We start from the raw sequence: 17,404 nt of genomic DNA, 5'->3' as shown, positions 1-17,404 counted from the left end.
ATGTGGATAAATTGGAGAGAGTCCAGCGAAGGGCAACAAAAATGATTAGGGGTCTAGAGCACATGACTTATGAGGAGAGGCTGAGGGAGCTGGGATTGTTTAGTCTGCAGAAGAGAAGAATGAGGGGGGATTTGATAGCTGCTTTCAACTACCTGAAAGGGGGTTCCAAAGAGGATGGCTCTAGACTGTTCTCAATGGTAGCAGATGACAGAACGAGGAGTAATGGTCTCAAGTTGCAATGGGGGAGGTTTAGATTGGATATTAGGAAAAACTTTTTCACTAAGAGGGTGGTGAAACACTGGAATGCGTTACCTAGGGAGATGGTAGAATCTCCTTCCTTAGAGGTTTTTAAGGTCAGGCTTGACAAAGCCCTGGCTGGGATGATTTAACTGGGAATTGGTCCTGCTTCGAGCAGGGGGTTGGACTAGATGACCTTCTGGGGTCCCTTCCAACCCTGATATTCTATGATTCTATGATTTAATCCCATGACTGGTTTGTTTGCTTAAAAGCCTGTGGTTGAGGGACCTTGTCAAAGGCTTTCTGAAAGTCCAAGAATACTACAGCCACTCAATTACCCTTGTCCACTTGCTTCTTGACACCCTCAAAGAATTCTAATAGACTGGTGAGGCATGATTTCCCTTTACAAAAGCCCTGTTGACTCTTCCCCAACAAATCATGTCCATCTATGTGTCTGCTAATTCTGTTCTTTTCTATAGTTCCAATCAATTTGCCTGGTACTGAAGTTAGGCTTACTGGCTTGGAAGTGCCAGGACTGCCTCTGGAACTTTTTTTTTTTAAATCAGCATTACATTAGCTACCTTCCAGTCATCTGATACAGAGGTTGATTTAAGTGATAGGTTGCATACCACAGTACTAGTTCTTCAATTTTGTATGAATTCCTTCAAAACATTTGGGTGAATACCATGTGGTCCTAGTGACTTATTACTGTTTGTATCAATCTGTACCAAAACCTCCTCTATTGACCCCTCAATCTGGTACAGTTCCTCAGATTTGGCAACTAAAAAGAATGACTCTGGGGCTGGGATCTTCTCCACATCTTCTGCAGTGAAGACCAATGCAAAGAATTCATTTAGCTTCTCCCAAATGGCCGTGTCTTCCTTGAGTGCTCCCAGTGAGAGGGGAGGGCTCCTGCCTCATACTGAGAAAGAGGGGCGATCAGCGGGTTATCTCAAGTGCCTATACACAAATGCACGAAGCCTGGGAAACAAGCAGGGAGAACTGGAAGTCCTGGCAAAGTCAAGGAATTATGATGTGATTGGAATAACAGAGACTTGGTGGGATAACTCACATGAGTGGAGTACTGTCATGGATGGATATAAGCTGTTCAGGAAGGACAGGCAGGGCAGAAAAGGTGGGGGAGTTGCACTGTATGTAAGAGAGCAGTATGACTTCTCAGAGCTCAAGTATGAAACTGCAGAAAAACCTGAGAGTCTCTGGATTAAGTTTAGAAGTGTGAGCAACAAGGGTGATGTCGTGGTGGGAGTCTACTATAGACCACCGGACCAGAGGGATGAGGTGGACGAGGCTTTCTTCTGGCAACTTGCAGAAGTTACTAGATCGCAGGCCCTGGTTCTCATGGGAGACTTCAATCACCCTGATATCTGCTGGGAGAGCAATACAACGGAGCACAGACAGTCCAGGAAGTTTTTGGAAAGTGTAGGGGACAATTTCCTGGTGCAAGTGCTGGAGGAACCAACTAGGGGCAGAGCTCTTCTTGACCTGCTGCTCACAAACCAGGAAGAATTAGTAGGGGAAGCAAAAGTGGATGGGAACCTGGGAGGCAGTGACCATGAGATGGTCAAGTTCAGGATCCTGACACAAGGAAGAAAGGAAAGTAGCAGAATACGGACCCTGGACTTCAGAAAAGCAGACTTTGACTCCCTCAGGGAACTGATGGGCAAGATCCCCTGGGAGAATAACATGAGGGGGAAAGGAGTCCAGGAGAGCTGGCTGTATTTTAAAGAATCCTTATTGAGGTTACAGGGACAAACCATCCCGATGTGTAGAAAGAATAGTAAATATGGCAGGCGACCAGCTTGGCTTCACAGTGAAATCCTTGCTGATCTTAAACGTCAAAAAAGAAGCTTACAAGAAGTGGAAGATTGGACAAATGACCAGGGATGAGTATAAAAATATTGCTCGGGCATGCAGGAGTGAAATCAGGAAGGCCAAATCACACCTGGAGTTGCAGCTAGCAAGAGATGTTAAGAGTAACAAGAAGGGCGTCTTCAGGTCTGTTAGCAACAAGAAGAAAGTCAAGGATAGTGTGGGCCCCTTACTGAATGAGAGAGGCAACCTCGTGACAGAGGATGTGGAAAAAGCTAATGTACTCAATGCTTTTTTTGCCTCTGTCTTCACGAGCAAGGTCAGCTCCCAGACTACTGCACTGGGCAGCACAGCATGGGGAGGAGGTGACCAGCCCTCTGTGGAGAAAGAAGTGGTTCGGGACTATTTAGAAAAGCTGGACGTGCACAAGTCCATGGGGCCGGATGCGTTGCATCCGAGAGTGCTAAAGGAGTTGGCGAATGTGATTGCAGAGCCATTGCCATTATCTTTGAAAACTCATGGCGATCCGGGGAAGTCCTGGACGACTGGAAAAAGGCGAATGTAGTGGCCATCTTTAAAAAAGGGAAGAAGGAGGATCCTGGGAACTACAGGCCAGTCAGCCTCACCTCAGTCCCTGGAAAAGTCATGGAGCAGATCCTCAAGGAATCAATTCTGAAGCACTTAGAGGAGAGGAAAGTGATCAGGAACAGTCAGCATGGATTCACCAAGGGCAAGTCATGCCTGACTAATCTAATCGCCTTCTATGATGAGATTACTGATTCTGTGGATGAAGGGAAAGCAGTGGACGGGTTGTTCCTTGACTTTAGCAAAGCTTTTGACACGGTCTCCCACAGTATTCTTGTCAGCAAGTTAAAGAAGTATGGGCTGGATGAATGTACTATAAGGTGGGTAGAAAGTTGGCTAGATTGTCGGGCTCAACGGGTAGTGATCAATGGCTCCATGTCTAGTTGGCAGCCGGTGTCAAGTGGAGTGCCCCAGGGGTCGGTCCTGGGGCCGGTTTTGTTCAATATCTTCATAAATGATCTGGAGGATGGTGTGGATTGCACCCTCAGCAAGTTTGCAGATGACACTAAACTGGGAGGAAAGGTAGATAAGCTGGAGGGTAGGGATAGGATACAGAGGGCCCTAGACAAATTAGAGGATTGGGCCAAAAGAAATCTGATGAGGTTCAACAAGGACAAGTTCAGAGTCCTGCACTTAGGACGGAAGAATCCCATGCACCGCTATAGACTAGGGACTGAATGGCTGGGCAGCAGTTCTGCAGAAAAGGACTTAGGGGTTACAGTGGACGAGAAGCTGAATATGAGTCAACAGTGTGCCCTTGTTGCCAAGAAGGCCAAGGGCATTTTGGGATGTATAAGTAGGGGCATTGCCAGCAGATCGAGGGACGTGATCGTTCCCCTCTCTTTGACATTGGTGAGGCCTCATCTGGAGTACTGTGTCCAGTTTTGGGCCCCACGCTACAAGAAGGATGTGGAAAAATTGGAGAGAGTCCAGCGAAGGGCAACAAAAATGATTAGGGGTCTAGAGCACATGACTTATGAGGAGAGGCTGAGGGAGCTGGGATTGTTTAGTCTGCAGAAGAGAAGAATGAGGGGGGATTTGATAGCTACTTTCAACTACCTGAAAGGGGGTTCCAAAGAGGATGGCTCTAGACTGTTCTCAATGGTAGCAGATGACAGAACGAGGAGTAATGGTCTCAAGTTGCAATGGGGGAGGTTTAGATTGGATATTAGGAAAAACTTTTTCACTAAGAGGGTGGTGAAACACTGGAATGCGTTACCTAGGGAGATGGTAGAATCTCCTTCCTTAGAGGTTTTTAAGGTCAGGCTTGACAAAGCCCTGGCTGGGATGATTTAACTGGGGATCGGTCCTGCTTCGAGCAGGGGGTTGGACTAGATGACCTTCTGGGGTCCCTTCCAACCCTGATATTCTATGATTCTGTGATTCAGTGTAATAAACTATATAGTCCCTACTTTGCTGCTGGACTTCTTTCTGCATTATTTTTACTCTTTCAGGTTTTCTTTTTGGCTGGGGTGGGTGGGTGATTAATGGCCTAAGTTTAGAGTATTTTTGTTAGGTGTGTCTGCTTCTCTCACTCCCTCACAAAACTCCTGTTTGCTGCTGCATTCGCTGCTTTCTCTGGTTGCTTAGGAGCTGGCTTTTTAAGCCCCCATTTTCCCTGAGTTATCCCTGCCTCTTGTCAAGGGACCCAAAAGGATTTAGGTATCAAAGGATAGCAGGCTAGAGCCTCATTAGTAAACTCTCAGCCTAGCCTGGCACTTGGCTTAGCACGCAACCCCCAAAACAGACCACACTATAATCTTCAATTAAGGAATCACACAGCAGGCAGGCAAGCAAGCACAGAACAAACTAACAGACAGACACCCATTCTTTCCTCCTTCACTTGTAAAAGTCCATTGCAAAACTCCCCTTTACTGCTCCTGTTCTTTTGTCTTCCCTGTTCTCCCCCAAATCCATTTGTCTTGCGTTAAAAATTATATTGTAAGGTCTATGCGGGCAGGGAGTGCTGTACTATATGTTTGCCCAGCTCTTATTGCTGTGGTGCTCAGTGAGTAGTGTTTAGTCACTAATTAAAAAACCAAAGTTTTTCAAGCCAACCAACGGTGTGAGGTCATAAGTGAGGACTTAATTTGCCTAGATTCCAGTACTGCAATCTCATACACACTGGCAGGGCCCCATTGGTTTCAGTGGGACTGCATGTAGACGTACGAGTCCTCCCACGTTGATCAAATTGCAGTAGCACTGCCTTAAACTCTAAACATGCCTTTTTAAAATTGAAATAATGTTGGGGGTTGTACCCTTTTCAAATTGAAACAGCTGAACTGGCAAAACAAAGCATGGGATATTTCAGGCCAGGGAGTGAATGTTTTGGAAAGTTATGAGCATTTGATAATGGAGTTAGAATGAAAACTGTTTACTAGCCTTAACTCTCAGGTACTGTCAAGTGCCCATGCTAATACAGAACCAACCAACCACCATCATCTCTGAAAATTGACTTCTCATTTCCTTATACATTCCAGACAGATATCATTGATCACAGTTTTGCAGTAGAATGGATGCAGGATTTTGAGATCTTCCAAGATGCCTTGAATCAAGAGACAACGTATGTTAGTAACCTGACTCGTTCCATGAGCCTGGTGTTGGATGAGTTTTACAGCTCACTTAAGGTAAGCCTCCTCTCCTGTTCACTACCCCCTGCACAGAGATCTCTCTTCGCTGCTCTCAGCCTTGAGTCCCTTGCTGAGTCCTGCACCATGGGGTATAGAGGGGACTGATTTCTCTGCGTCATTCTTCAAAGAATAGGGGCAAATACTTTGGATTACTTTATCCTGCCTCAGGGGAGGAGGGGTGTGCAAGCTGGCAGAGGGAGTAATTTAAATTAAATTGCAAATAAATCACCAGAGAAAGCAAAGAATGAAGTAGTTGCGTTCCTAAGTGTATTTGTTGGAGTGGAGGGTGTCATTTTAGAGTCTCTCATTTGAAATGCCTTGTACTCTAGCAGGGTCAGCTAAGCCCTTCATTCTTTTTAAAGGGGTCCGATTCAGTTCTGTACCACTTACTGAAGGAGGTTGCTTTGGTCACAACCTTAGAAACAAAGATCTAGCCCATATGGTAAATGGGAAGGTATCTTTTCCTACCCCAGTGGGATTGGGAGGCTAAATCCATTACTATAAAGTACTTAAATAATCCAGTAATGAGTGCCATTGAAAAGCCTATATATCAGGGAGTGTCAGTGATCCCATAGCTATTTCATTGGGGTTTGCATGGTGTCCCCCCCGTACTGTTCTCTTGCTGCAGAATTGTGCTCCACATTAGCTTTCAATTTTAAAAAACATAGTGTTAAAATTTAATTTTTTTTTACCTTAGTGCTTTCACCCATGCTGCCCCACACTCTTGGCAAGTGTTTCCTGTAAACATTCACAAGGGTACCTCATTATCCACCTTTAACTCACTCTTCAAAACTGTCCTTTGCCACAATGCCTACAAAAAACTTGACAATAGTTAGGCTGTTGGTGTGCAAAGGCTATTGTCTATAATGCAGAGCCATACTGTTTCCTTGTTCACTTGTACCCCTCCATCTGCCCATATCCATCTGTGGTCCTTGCCTCATACTTGATTGTAATCTCTGTGGGTCAGGTACTGTGTCTTTTGTTCTGTATCTGTATAGCATCTAGCACGATCAGGTCCTGGCTCCTAGGCATGATGGTAATACTACAGATGATAATGATTAAGTGAACAGAGTGTAAGCTGTTGCTGTATCCTCTTCCTGAAACATTAACTCTGTGTGAACTGCCCCATTCATCGTAGAACGATGTTGACTTTGAGACATGATGATAATTTAAAATGTCAACTCAAGTATTTCACTGATAATTTTAGTAGAAACATCCAGCTAATGAGTTTATTCCACAGTTCCAAATGGCCTCTTCTGTCTCCCCAGCTGCTAAAACTACCAACAGCCTGCTCCCACTATGTAGCTGTAAAAACCCTTCTGCTTTCCTCCCTGACAGTTCTGTGATGCAGTTAGGCGTTGTCAGTACACAAATCTACACATGTTGACATCTGAAAATGTGGGGACAACATAATGCTGAATTCAATAACAAAATACATAACACCAGCTGCTGAATCAATAATGCTATTCTTATATAGCACTCTTCTTCAGTATATACCAAAGTGCTTCCTAATCTTTAATGTAGTTGTCCTCACAACACCTGTCATTTCGGGAGGGGTACTATCCCCGTTTTACAGATGGAGAACTGAAGCAGAGAGAGTCTAAGTAACTTCCCCAAGGTCATACAGGAAGTCTCTGGTGGGGAAGGGAATTGAACCCAGTTTTCTCATGTCTTAAACCAGTGTCCTAACCACTGGACCATCCTTTTCATGCATGGATCCTCTGGCCAGAGCATGACTTACAAATATTCTCTACTGATTGCATGATTTGTTTTCATACCTAATTCGTAAAATTCTGCTGTTTTGTATGTAAATAAATGAGTATCTCAGATTTTCTGCTTGTATCACTAGAGAACCACAGAAATCAGGTGGGTTTTACCACATACTTTAGGCCTTGATAATATTGCAAATGTTCTTGTACTTTATAACAATTACTGCCTACCCTGGATGTTTATTATTTGTATTATGGTAGTATCAAAAGGCCCAAGGTCTGGGCTGCATTGTGCTGCACAGACAGAGGAAGACCCTGTCCCTGCTCCAAAAGCCTTCTAATCTCAAGACCAAAATTAGATGAGATGGCACAACATATAAACAAAGCGATCAGGGTCATGACAGGCCATGTCTTGTAGTTCCATCTAGGGAACTGGGGCACAGAGACTAAGTGACTTGCCTACAGTCACACAGTAAGTCTGTAGCAGACCACAGAATTGAATCCAGTTTCCCAAGTTCCAGGCTAGCCCCTGGCCTATCCTCCCTTTCTAGAAAGCTGTGGGATGCTTTGTGTTCCATTGAGTTATCTGTAAGCTCCTGAGGACAGGGACCTTGTTGCCTGTCCTATCTATAACCTCGTGCTCCTGCTCAGTTATCTTATCATTCCTTCTGCTTGCCCTTTCATTCACACCATCCCCCATTCTGATTCACTTCTCCACTCCATGCAGCACCCCGAATTGTAATAAGTCTTAGATTAAAAAAGTCTGTTTAGGTCAGAGCAGGGACTATGTCTTCTTTGTTTTTAAAGCCTCTTGAATCATAGAAATGTAGGACTGAAAGGGACCTCAAGAGGTTATCTAGTCCACCCTACTTCCCTGTGCTGAGTCAGGATCAATTAAGCCTAGATTTATCCAACCTGTTCATAAAAAAATCTCCAGTAATTAGAATTCCGCAACCTCCCTTAGTAACCTATTCCACAAGGTAACTAACCTTATCGTTAGAAAGTTTTTCTTAATATCTAATCTAAATCTCCCTTGTTCCAGATTAAGACAATTCTTGTCCTACCTTCAGTGGACATGGAGATGAGTTTATAATCATCTTCTTTGTAACAGCCCTTAATGCATTTAAAGACTATCATCAGGTCCCTCCTCAGTCGTCTTTTCTACTGACTAAACAGGCCCAGTTTTTTAACGCTTCCTTATAGGTCAGGCTTTCTGAACCCTTCATAATTTTTCTTGTCCTCTGCACTCCCTCTAATTTGTCCACATTTTTCCAGAACTGGACACAGTACTCCTGCTGAGGGCTCACCAGTGCCGCATAGAGCGGAACAGTTGCCTTCCATGTCTCACATATGACATTCCTGTTAATACATCCCAGAATTTTAGTCTTTTTTGCAACCACATCACTTTGTTGGTTCATATTCAGTTTGCCATCCACTATAACTCCCAGATGCTTTTCAGCAGTACTACCAGCTTGCAGTTATTCTCTATTTTGTAGTTATGCATTTGATTTTTCCTTTTTAAGTGTAGTACTTTGCACTCATCTTTACTGAATTTAATCTTGTTGGATTCAGACCAATTCCCTAATTTGTCAAGATCACTTTGAATTCTAATTGGCATCACATTAGCTATCTGCCAGTCATTTAGTACAGAAGCTGATTTAAGTGAGAGGTTACATACCACAGTTAGTAGTTCTTCAGTTTCATATTAGAGTTCCTTCAGAACCATTGGGTGAATGCCATCTGGTTCTGGTGATTTATTACTGTTCAGCTTATCAATTTCTTCCAAAACCTCCTATATTGACACCTCAATCTGGGACAGTTTTCAGAATGGAGAGAGGTAAGTAAGTGTCCCCCAGCGATCTGTACTGGGACCTGTGCTGATCAACATGTTCACAAATGATCTGGAAAAAGGGGTAAACAATGAAGTGGCAAAGTTTGCAGATGATACAAAATTACTCGAGATAGTTAAGTCCAACGCAGACTGTGAAGAGTTACAAAGGGATTTCACAAAACTGGTTGACGGGGCAACAAAATGGCAAATGAAATTCGGTGTTGATAAATGCAAAGTAATTTATTTTTTTTTATATAATAGCCATAATCCGAACTGTATATACAAAATGATGGGGTCTAAATTAGCTTTTAGCACTCAGGAAAAAGATCTGAGAGCCATAGCAAGTAGTTCTCTGAAAACATCTGGCTCAATGTGCTGTGGCAGTCAAAAAAGCTAACAGAATGTTACGAACCATTAGGAAAGAGGAAATAAGACAAACTCTCCATCATAATGTCACTATATCAATCCATGGTACTCCCACACCTTGAATACTGTGTGAAGTTCTGGTCTCCCCATCTCAAAAAAGATATTTTGGGAAAAACAGAAAGATCAACAAATGATAAGGATATGGAACATCTTCCATATGAGGAGAAATTTAAAAGATTGGTACTATTTAGCTGGGAAAAGAGACTACTGCGGGGGGGGAGGGGGAGAATATGATAGAGGTGTATAAAATCATGAATGGTGTGGACAAAGTGAACAGGGAAGTGTGGTTTACCCATCACTTAACTCAACAACCAGGGCTTACTCAATGAAATTAATAGGCGGCAGGTTTAAAACAAAAGGAATTACTACTTCACACAATGCACAGTCAACCTGTGGAACTCATTGCCAGGGGATGTTGTGAAGGCCAAAATTATAACTGGATTAAAACAAGAATTAGATAAATTCATGGAGGATAGGTCCATCAGTGGCTATTAGCCAAGATGGTCAGGATGCAATCCCATGCTTTGGGTGTCCCTAAGCCTCTGAATGCCAGACACTGGATGGATCACTTGATAACCCTGTTCTGTTCTTTCCCTTTGAAGCATCTGGCATTGGCTGCTGCCAGAAGACATGATACTGGGCTCGGTGTACAATTTGATCTGACCCATGTGGCCATTCTTATGTTTTAGGAAACAAAGGGTAGGAATAAATGGTCAGTTTTCATAATGGAAAGAGGTAAATAGTGGTGTCCCCAGGGGTCTGTAGTGGGACCAGTCCTATTCAACATATTCATAAATGATCTGCAGATGTGGTTGCCCCATCTCATAAAAAATATATTGGACTTGGAAAAGTACAGAGAAGGGAACCAAAATGATTAGGGGTATGGAACAGCTTCTGTATGAGGAGAGATTAATAAGATTGCGACTTTTCAGCTTGGAAAAGAGACGACTATGGGGGGGATATGATTGAGGTCTATAAAATCATGATTGGTGTGGAGAAAGTAAATAAGGAAGTGTTATTTACTCACAAGAACTAGGGGTCACCAAATGAAATTAATAGGCAGCAGGTTTAAAACAAACAAAAGAAAAGTATTTTATCACACAACACACAGTCATCCGGTGGAACTCTTTGCCAGAGGTGGTTGTGTAGTCCAAGACTATAACAGGCTTCAAAAAAGAATAAAATAAATTCATGGAGGATAGGTCCCTCAATGGCTATTAGCTGGGATGGGCAGGGATAGTGTCCCTGGCCTCTTTTTGCCAGAAGCTGGGAATGGGTGACAGGGGATGGATCACTTGATGATTACCTGTTCTGTTCATTCCCTCTGGGGTAACTGGCATTGGCCACTGTCAGAAGACAGGATACTGGGCTAGATGGATCTTTGGTCTGACCCAGTATGGCTGTTCTTATGTTTAATCCTGTCCTTGAAAGTGCTTGCAACCCCTCCCACCTTGGTGTCATCCACACATTTTATAAGTATACTCTCCGCTCCATTATGAAAATTATTAATGAAAATATGAATAGTAGTTAGACCCAGGACTGACCCCTGTGGGACCCCACTAGATATGCCCACTCTTTGACAGTAAAGCCCCTTTATAGTAATTTCATCTAGACTACATTTCCCTAGTTTGCATATCATAATGTCATGTGGGACTACGTCAGAAGCCTACTAAAAGCAAGATATATCACATCTAATGCTTCCCCTCTTTCTGTTAGGCCAGTAACCTTGTCAAAGAAGGAAATTAAGTTGGCTTGGCATGATTTGCTCTTGACTACCCATGCTGGGTATTTCTTATTACACCTATTCTTATTATCCTCTAGGTGCTTAAAAATTGATTGTTTAATCATTTGTTCCAGTATTTTCCAGATGTTGAGGTTAGGCTGAATGGTCAATAATTCCCTGGGTTCTCTTCTCCTTTTTAAAGATGGATACTATGTTTGCCCTTCTCCAGCCCTGCGGGGCATCACCTGTCCTCCATGAGTTCCTGAATGTAATCGGCAAAGGTTCCAAGATTGCTTTAGCTAGTTTAAGTACCTTAGGGTGAATTTTATTCTGATTTATCTAAATAGTCTTTATTCCCTATTCTGGCTTGTATTCCTTCCTCCTTGTCAATATTTATTGTGTTAAGCATCTGGCAAATCATGGCATCATATAAGTCATTAAAATAATGCTATGCATACTTATCGTCCTAAATAGTTAATTGTACTGAGCTGCTTTATAATACAAGACCTAAACTCTGAATGGTAGCTTTCTGCATAGATTTTGAGGCCAGGAGAGACCAATAGACAGTTCCATGACTACAGTGTGGATGCCCTTTGGTATAACAGAGGGTATTGAGGTGCAAGGTGGGCTCCACCAGGGATCAATGCTTAGTCCCTCACTATTCATAATTTTGATGAAATTCATCACTAAGAAAATAAAAAATGGAATATTGTTCTAAATTGATCTTTGTAGACAATATTTCTCTAATGCCCAATGCTGAGGAGGATTTGGTCCAGGCAATTAACAAATTGTAACCTCAGAATGAGTAAAGCAAAGACTAAAATCGTGTGGGGTGGCTTGGCTGGAACCAAGATAGACAAATACCAACATTGAGAGCCAGCACCTAAATCAGGCTTCTGCAGTAAGTATCTTTTGGGCTCATTAACGGCAAATGGCTAAATCAACAGAGAACCACAAGCAAGGCTGTTGAGTGCAGGAGAAGTCTGGTGCAGCGGAACTATAGTGTTCTATGATCAATGGATGTCCTTGCAACTTAAGGGACAACTACACAAAACCATGGTAAAACCAGCTCTTCTATACAGATCAGAGATGTGGGTGACCAAAGAGAGGCACTTGAGAAGACTTGAAACTATTGAAGTGAGATGTTTAAAGGCATTGAGGGAGTGACATCGCTGGACCTCATGTGGAATGATGTTTTCAGGAGTGAGACCAAGATCTGTGTTATTGGAGAGAAGCAGCAAGAGTGGAGGCTGAGATGTTTGGGCATGTACGAAGGATGAATGAAGGGAATCCTGTTAGGGAGATGTTTGAAACTAGAGTTCATAGGCAGAGAATAAAAGGACACCTGAGAAAATTGTGGATAGACTGTGTACGGGCTCACAAAGTGGGTATGGATTGAGCATTGGACTGGCAATCATGTCAGACTGATCCAGTGACCCAACCACAGCTAGCTGGGAAAAAAGAAAGAGGAAGAAGAGAAACCAGTAGTTCTAATCTTACCTATATAAATACAAGGTTCCCTTCTGGCCTTAGGAATCTATGTATTTGCCTCAGTATCACTCTAGGAGCCCATAACATATATGTTTAAAAGATGAGTTTTTAGTTTCTGTCCCAGAATGAGAGATTTGCTCTATACCCCATGATAACCCATCTTTTCTTTAATTAGAAAACAGACTTGATTTTTTTTCCCCGGCACTTGCCCATCCTCTCTACTATATACAAGGAATTCATTATTTTCGTGCATTGGATTGTGTTGCCCTTATTTTTTACTATGATTAGCTGAACATTATGAATGTAAAGATACTATATTGTCAGTGTCACATTGTCTTTATTATTTATGCTGTGGCAGTGCTTAAAAGCCCCAATGAGGGCTGGGTTCCTGGAGCCCTGTTGTGCTAGACGCTATACACATGTATAGGAAGGACCTAGTCTTTGCCCCAAAGAACTTAGTCTAAAGACAAAACAAAATAAGTGGGTGTAACAAACTGAGTGAGTGAGGAAGAGATGATGAATGTAGCAATGACAGGAATGTAGGCTGTATACTGAGCTTGATGGTTCTGGGTCATTTGAAGGATTGTAGTTATAATATATTTAAAATTGATAGCAGTCCCCATGGGTCATTTCCCCAGTCATTGTTTTGATTGGTAACTCCAGAATTCATCTCCCACACAGGTTAGTGTGACAGGGTCGGGCCGGATGGCTACAGGAGAGTGATAGAAGGCAGATATATTAGCCCCAGGTTAAGTAGGTCCCTTTTCCCTGGGTAAGATAACAGGGAAGGTTCCAGAACAATCAGGAACTTTCTGGAAACAATTAAGGCAGACAGGCTGATTAGAACACCTGCAGCCAATCAAGAAGCTGCTAGAATTAATTAAGGCAGGCTAATCAGGGCACCTGGGTTTAAAAAGGAGCTCACTTCAGTTTGTGGTGCGTGCAAGGAGCTGGGAGCAAGCGGCGCGAGAAGCTGAGAGTGAGAAGGCATACTACTGGAAGAATGAGAAGTACAAGCATTATCAGACATCAGGAGGGAGGTCCTGTGGCGAGAATAATGAAGGTGTTGGGAGGAGGCCATGGAAGTAGTCCAGGGAGTTGTAGCTGTTGCGCAGCTGTTACAGGAGCCATTGTAGACAGCTGCAATCTACAGGGCCCTGGGCTGGAACCCGGAGTAGAGGATGGACCCGGGTTCCCCTCAAACTCCCTACTTGATACTGGAAGAGTTGAACTGGACTGTGGGTTCCACCAGAGGGGAATGTCTCTGGCCTGTTCCCGGTCCACTAGGTGGATCAGCAGAGACTGCAGGGATTGTTCTTCTTCCTTTCCGCACGCTTGCCAGTGATGAGGCTAACTGAGTAAACGGCAGATTTGAGACATGAAAGTGGCCAAACTGAGGGCTGCCGTGAACCTCTGAGGCGAGAAAATCCGCCAATAAGTGCAGGACCCACCAAGGCAGAGGAGGAACTTTGTCACATTATTTATAATCCTTTGTATGAACTGTGTCTCATTTAGTTTCTGGAACCTACATTTCTTTTGTAGGTGGTTGGTGTTTCTGCTGTGCTGGGTACAGGACTGGATGAATTTTTTGTGAAAGTCTCTGAAGCTGTAGATGAATATGAGAGGTGAGGTGGTGGTTTTCAGTGTGAGGGAAAGTGTCCTTGATCTAAAGAATGCTGCTCAGCTACCAATTCATGTGCTTGTTCCTTTGCTTGAAGGCGTGCTGGTCTTTTGCAGCTCAGTTGGCCTAGAGCAGTGGCCCCGAACTGTGGGGCGTGGAGGGATGTGGAGGAATGTTTAGGAGGGTGCAGTGGGGCCCAGACCAGCCCCCACAGGGGATGGTGAGGGAGCGCTACCCAGCTCAGCCCAGCTGCTGCTCTGCATTGGACTATGACTCTGGCCCAGTCCTGGCTCCCAACCATGGCTCCGGGGTGGGGGGGGGGAGGGGTGACAACCAAAAAAGTTTGGGGACCACTGGCCTAGAGTATTTGTTATAGAATACCTGTCCTGTGTATGCTAGAGTACACAAATAAGACATTCAAACACACAAACTGTCCAGACATGAATTTCAAAATTGGTAACTGCTCAATAGAAAATCCACAAAACACCAGTACAGAGAACCCCTTCAACCCACCTCCTCCTTAGATTTGCCTCAGGATAGTCTAGGTTTGTATTGTGTCCAGAAAGCAAACACAAGAGGGCTCTGACAGACTCAGTGGTGAGCAAATGCAAGGAACCTTCACAGAAAACATCCTGCCAGCAAGCCCTCTCCTGTTTAAACTGGTGAAGCTCCAGGTCAGGCATCTCTGCTCATTGCAGTTGTGCCTCTCCCCTCATGGAACACTGCCAGATTGTTTGGTTGCCTTATACAGTCAAACCCAACACCTTGAACTCCAACTTGACACCTGTGAGTAGACTGTAGGTCATGGAGCACTGGTGAAATGTGCTGCCTATGTGAAACCCTAATGAATAAGTAGCATTCTGCAATAGCTTTAGCTTCCAAATAGTCCCACTGTGTAGCGCTATGTAAAGCGTGCCAGAGTTGTGTAATCGTGAGGTGAGAAAGTCTTGGAAAACTATAACAAGTCCTGCATCTGTGAGAGGTAAATCTCTCTCTTTTTACTGGGTACAGATGCAAAAAGTACTCTAGGCTAGGGAGTGCTGCCAGGAATTAGCCCCTCTAATCAGGCCCACGAATTGCGAACCCGTGAGACACTTGTCTCTACTCCTAACCCTAGTTGTCACCTACCACCCCACACTGGAACCCATATGGAGTATTATGAAACAACTAGAAACCATACTCAATAGGACATCCCACCTCCCCCCCCCCCCCCCAACACACCTTTCAAGATCTAGGGGTCCTACACATCTATATCACAACATGTGGTATATCTCATCCAGTACATTTTAAATGTCCCAATAACAACTATGTGGGTGAAACCAGACAATCATTGTGTTCTTAAATCAGTGGTTCTTAACCTTTACTGCAGCCTGCACCCCTTTGGTTCTCAAAATATGTTCTCGCACCCCTTATCAAAAATCGTTGAAGTAGGTCAGTTCTTTAAACCTAGATATAACATAACTATAGAATGAAAAAGAGAGAATTATATACATATAAACATAGGTTTGATGAAACAAAGTAGTTGTACTTACGTGCCTGTGCTTAATTTGTGTTTTCGATGATTTACCTTCTAAAAAAGTCTGGCCAGTCTCGCACCCCTCAGAAAGGGCATCTTGCACCCCCAGGGGGTGAGTGCGCTACAGGTTAAGAACCACTGTCTTAAATGAACTCTGACAGGAAAATCCTAACACAAAAACACCCTGTCACCTGTGGGTGAATACTTTTCACAAAGCAATCACTCCATGTCTGACCTATCTGTTTCAAAAGATGAGTCTGGGAGCTTAAATTCATGAGTTTGCTAGACACTAAAAATCATGGTTTTAATAAAGACAGGATCTGTAACCCACCAACCCCCCTTTTTGTCCTGTGACTACAGCGGTGTTAACGGGTCACTTCACCTTGAATGGTAGGGCTAGTCTACACTAGAAGCACTACATCAGTGCAGCTGCACTGCTGTAGCATGTCTGGTGAAGATGTTCTATGCCAGTGGTCTCCAACCTTTTTACGCCCAAAATTACTTTTTGAATTTAAAGGCAACCCAGGATCTACCCTGCCCCTTCCCTGAGGCCCCCCCACTTCCCTAAAACCCTGCCCTGCTCACTCTATCCACCCCTCTCTTGGTCACTCGCTGTCGCTCACCCTCACTCGCTTTCACCGGTCTGGGGTAGGGAGTTTGGGCTTGGGAGGGGGTGCGGGCTCTGGGCTGGGGCCAAGGGGTTCACAGTGTGGGAGGAGATTAATGGAAGTATGCTCAGAGGCTTAGGTAATGGACAGATGTTGTTTATAAGTAAATGTTCAAAATGTTTCTCTTTTCAGGGAGTATCGTCCAGAATATGAGCGTCTGAGAAAATCATTGGTAAAGGTTTACAAGTATTTCTTACACAGGCAGTGTATTCTGGGGTCAGAGTGCCAACTAGTCTGCTCCAGCTTTCCTTCAGAACCCCAGCTTCTCGGAGTATATTCTGGTTATTTTCCTTAAAAGACTTATCCAATCTGGATTTAAATTTCCACTGCACTGCAGAGGCCCATTATTTAATTTACTAATCACACTTACAGTGAAAAGCCCTTTCCTGAGACCCATTCTCGGTCTCTCCTTTGCTAGATTTGGTATGGTGTGGTTTTATTTTGTACAGCAGTCTTTTCTACAAACCACGCACCCTCCAAATGCTTTAATGCTAGTAACTGAATGTGGTAAGACTTGGACAGTGTGTCTGAGAGCCATGAGGAAGGCAAATAAGGTGTAGTGTGTGTACGGTGGGGAATAGATTATAAAGCAAGGAGTGAATAATTCTACTATACAAGGTGTAGAGAAATTACTCTTGGAATCCTGGGCATGGTTATAGTCACTTATCTTCAAGGGGTTACTAATCTAGAAGGATTCATGTACCTTGAGGGGTGGAGGGCACCATTTGTTATGACCTTCCAAAGTGACGTTTTAGGTCTTTGTATACCACCTCAAATTCCCATTTTGGCTTACATGAAGATATCAAGTGTGTTAATAAAGTAGAAGACAGAGATGTAACTTTCATGTTAGAGATGAAAAATGTCTTCTGGCTGCCCTGTTTTATGCAAAGTTTGGATTCTAGCTCCAGTCTGGTAGGTTACTGTACCCTTTTTTTCTCTTCCTCTGGGCTGTCCCTTGCCATCCTGAACTTTTCTGATACCATAGAATAGAATCATAGGACTGGAAGGGATCTCGAGAGGTCATTTAGTCCAGTCCCCTGCACTCATGGCAGGACAAAGTATTATCTAGACCATCTAGAGGTGTTTGGCTAACCTGCTTTTAAAAATTTCCAGGGATAAAGATTCCACAACCTCCCT

At 43.6% G+C, this 17,404-nt stretch overlaps 1 protein-coding gene across 3 annotated transcripts in view; it reads left to right on the top strand.

Moving 5' to 3' along the window:
• GPN1 (GPN-loop GTPase 1) overlaps window positions 1–17,404 on the top strand; it is a 77,302-nt gene that overhangs the window by 26,209 nt on the left and 33,689 nt on the right. For 2 of the 3 annotated variants that reach the window (XM_074947233.1, XM_074947234.1), the window contains exons 9-11: window positions 5,133–5,279; window positions 14,005–14,087; window positions 16,400–16,439. In XM_074947233.1, the coding sequence (XP_074803334.1) occupies window positions 5,133–5,279; window positions 14,005–14,087; window positions 16,400–16,439 (270 nt within the window). The remainder of the gene's footprint in view (window positions 1–5,132; window positions 5,280–14,004; window positions 14,088–16,399; window positions 16,440–17,404) is intronic. The other variant, XM_074947235.1, reaches the window with a different exon arrangement.

Source organism: Natator depressus, chromosome 3 (genome assembly GCF_965152275.1).
Source record: "Natator depressus isolate rNatDep1 chromosome 3, rNatDep2.hap1, whole genome shotgun sequence".
In the NCBI taxonomy this organism is placed as follows: Eukaryota; Metazoa; Chordata; order Testudines; family Cheloniidae; genus Natator; species Natator depressus.
This window is presented reverse-complemented; position numbering and strand designations above follow the sequence as displayed.